Source organism: Crocuta crocuta, unplaced genomic scaffold, assembly GCF_008692635.1.
Source record: "Crocuta crocuta isolate KB4526 unplaced genomic scaffold, BGI_CrCroc_1.0 scaffold190, whole genome shotgun sequence".
In the NCBI taxonomy this organism is placed as follows: Eukaryota; Metazoa; Chordata; class Mammalia; order Carnivora; family Hyaenidae; genus Crocuta; species Crocuta crocuta.
This window is the reverse complement of record NW_027527955.1, coordinates 1,961,150-1,964,398: the sequence shown is the minus strand read 5'-3', so window position 1 is coordinate 1,964,398 and position 3,249 is coordinate 1,961,150. Positions and strand designations below refer to the sequence as shown.

The following is a 3,249-nucleotide window of genomic DNA, read 5'->3' as shown; positions in this document are numbered from 1 at the left end:
GAACTATCAGGCTGGCATTGGGAATGGCCCATCTTTAAGTATTATTCACAGCTATAAAACAACTAGATATTATTTCCAGACTTTTCCTTCCCTTTGCTTAGCTTTTGGAACATATCCCAAGTTGCTAAGTTCATGGTCTTCTTTCTCTCTCCATTCTCCTTCCATTCTCTCCTCATGAAAAAGTGCTAACTGCCAAGTGTCTGGCTTGAACATATGTTCAATGACAATAATGTCCCTAATGTTGGCCTATCAAAACAAAAGCACATGCAGAGTAGTGGATTTTGATTTGATTTGAATTGAATTTGATTAAATTACAGGATCTAATATTGAAGTGTAACGCTAAACCTGTCACCCATTACTGCCCATGCTTTTGGCATACCAGGGCCACTACATCTTAGATCCCTTTCACTTTCCACTTTTCACTGCCCTGGAACAGCAAAACTCTGATCAAACCCTAAATAAGAATGGAAAGGGAACAAAAAACCCAGCGAGATCTTCCTTTCCTTTACTACAGTGATGCTATTGAAAGCCTGACGCTTGGCTACTCTTGCATAGTGATTGGAAGAGGCTCACAACTGCCATGAGAGAGAGTATATTCTACTGAAGGCTCTGTTCATTTACGCAGTAGGATAGTTATGCGAGATGAGCTGCTGGTCAGAATCTGGCCAGCAAAAATTCCTACAGGGAAAAGTGTTAGGGCTGACCACCGTTAGACACAGTAACAATTAGAATTGGGGTCCTAATTTAAGTCCTGTTAAACTTCTGAGAGTTTGTGCATCATTAGGACCATGAATCGCAGACCAGGCTATGTTTCATTTTCAATAAGCCAAATGTAAGAACAACTTGGCCATATGCTTCTTTTTCAAAGAACTTTATTCATTTAGCCCCAGGCTCAGAATTCAATACTGTTTTCTATGGACTTTTTCTCTTCACATCAAATAATATTAAAGAGGAAAAATACGGGGGGAAAGTCTAATTACTCCCATATGTATACTTGGAAATGGCCGAATTGAATTATTCAGTTTCCTTAAACACATATTCTGGTTCCTGATCTCCACACATATGGGCATAGACCCTAGTGCCATGCTCTACTCAGGCTCCGTTTGTTAGAATCGCACCCATTTTTTTTAAAGCTCACCCAAATGTCTTCTCTGTGTGCCCTGCCGTGATCACCCCAGTCAAAAATAATATCACTCCCCCAACATTGCCTCTGTGTCTTTTTTTTTTTTTTTTGAGACACCTTTTACATAAGGTTTGTGAAAGCCTTAAGCTTTTGTGTAACTTCTCTCGGATCCTTAGCAGCTTGGTGACATAAATCTGAATCTTTACAGTGATTCATGGCAGCGTCTTCAATGTGATCGGTACTTCATAACTATTTTGCTTCTTGGTGATTAACTATTGGGCAAGTAGAAAAATTAAAGGGAAACAGATACTTAACAAATATGCTTATGTCCTTTGCCTCTCCCAGTCATCTGTAAGCTCTCAGCCTCCCACTGCAGAAGGTCAGGAGTCTATAGTATATTTACTCTGGGTGTTAAAGCACTTGAAAGTTTATTTTTCACTGGAAGAGATTTATTTGATTCATTCTTTGTAAGGAAGGGTGGTAGCAGACTGAGCTGTTTATGCTTATTTGAAGTAGTTTTTCATCGGAGACGGTTATCACACCCATTTTTTTACCTGTCTGCCTGCAGCTGCCTTGGAGAAAGCAAATGTGCTTTCTGTAACTTTTACAGCCTAAAAGGAAATCTATGCCCAGGGCTTATTTTTCTTCTACTGCCTTTTCTGTTACCTTTCTCTTTTTCACTCGTTTAGTGGGTGCTGCGTCCTAGCGATCCGTCAGCTCCGTGGCACCGCGAATGCTGGTTTTTGCCTTCAGCACTGCGGGGCGGTCTGAGCGGCTGGAAGTGCCTGGCTGGGGGGCTTGGGGCTGACTGCGTACGGGCCGGGTCTCCTTTCTCCTTCTGATTGGCTGCCCGAGGTCACGTGCAGGCCGGGGGGTTGGAATTCTGAGTTGTGGCTTTTGGCACTCCTTTTTCTTTTTAAAAATCGCCTGGGCTGTTGAGCTCGGCCGGGCTTGGTGCCTTGCTCCCTTACTGAGGCTGGAGACAGACGGAAACAGCCACAGGGCAGACTGAGGTGACAAAAGGGAAATCTGCCGAGATGTTCAGTCAGGGACCCAGGACCCCAGCTTCAGGCTGCTACTATCTAAATTCCATGACACCTGAGGGCCAGGAGATGTACTTGCGATTTGATCAGACTGCGAGGCGCTCTCCTTACAGGATGAGCCGGATTCTAGCACGCCATCAGCTAGTGACTAAAATTCAACAAGGTGAGTGGCCGGTAGAGGAAGGCTGTTGCTAATTCTGATTTCTGTTGGCTCTATTTCATGCTAACCCAGTTTTTTACATTGTTGTTTTCACTTTACAATCCATGGATTTCTCTATGCCACGCCGCACGTTACTTTTAGAAATAACTTTAGGCAGCAGTTTTAAACAAACAGTGACAGCGCTTAGCTGCCACATAACTCAACATAAAGTGCACAGAAAACTTCACGGTAGGACGGTGAATCCTTCGTTTCCAAAATTTATGTGCGTCTACACAATAAATGAGACAGATTTACTCGGTGTGTATTTGGGAGCTTTTCTGCAGGTTCCTCACCCTCTGTCACATTTAAAACTTGAACATTTGTTTATTCAATTGGAGGGGAGGATGGAGAGAGGGGACTAACTTGTACCCCGCCCAGATTCTTTAGAACACTTTTAGCCACAGGGGAAAGTTGGAATTCTATTCTTCTGGCCATTGGGCTGACAACCAGCCTCGAATTCTTTATTTGTATGTTTATGTCAGTAGTTGCCTTTGATTTGTTGATACTGTTTTCTGGTGAGGGGGTAAAGGTGTCGGCTAAGTTCAAAACAAAGCTTGTCACATGTGCTTAAGAAGCACCAGCTTCCTAAGCCAAGAGGAGAGGATATTGATTGCAAGCTGTTAGATGTCCCTTTTTATTCTCTGCAAAAAAATTAATAAATAAAAATTTAAAAAATAGATCAACAGCCTGGACATCACTAAGACTCATCATCCTCCAAAAATAGTTAAAACATGCTTCTTATCTTAGGGTTGGTCTGTAGAAACTCGAAAATGAACATTCCTAAGAGACTCCTAACTGGTGCTCATTGAAAAGACACACACATATATACCCACATCATCAGAGTAAGTTTATGAAGTTTATGACCACCTCACTCCTGGACTCAG

At 42.4% G+C, this 3,249-nt stretch overlaps 1 protein-coding gene across 1 annotated transcript in view; it reads left to right on the top strand.

Moving 5' to 3' along the window:
* Window positions 1-2,070: 2,070 nt before the first annotated feature.
* STARD13 (StAR related lipid transfer domain containing 13) overlaps window positions 2,071-3,249 on the top strand; it is a 180,000-nt gene continuing 178,821 nt past the window's right edge. The window contains exon 1 of the mRNA XM_077752537.1: window positions 2,071-2,329. Within this exon, the coding sequence (XP_077608663.1) occupies window positions 2,161-2,329 (169 nt within the window). The 5' untranslated portion in view covers window positions 2,071-2,160. The remainder of the gene's footprint in view (window positions 2,330-3,249) is intronic.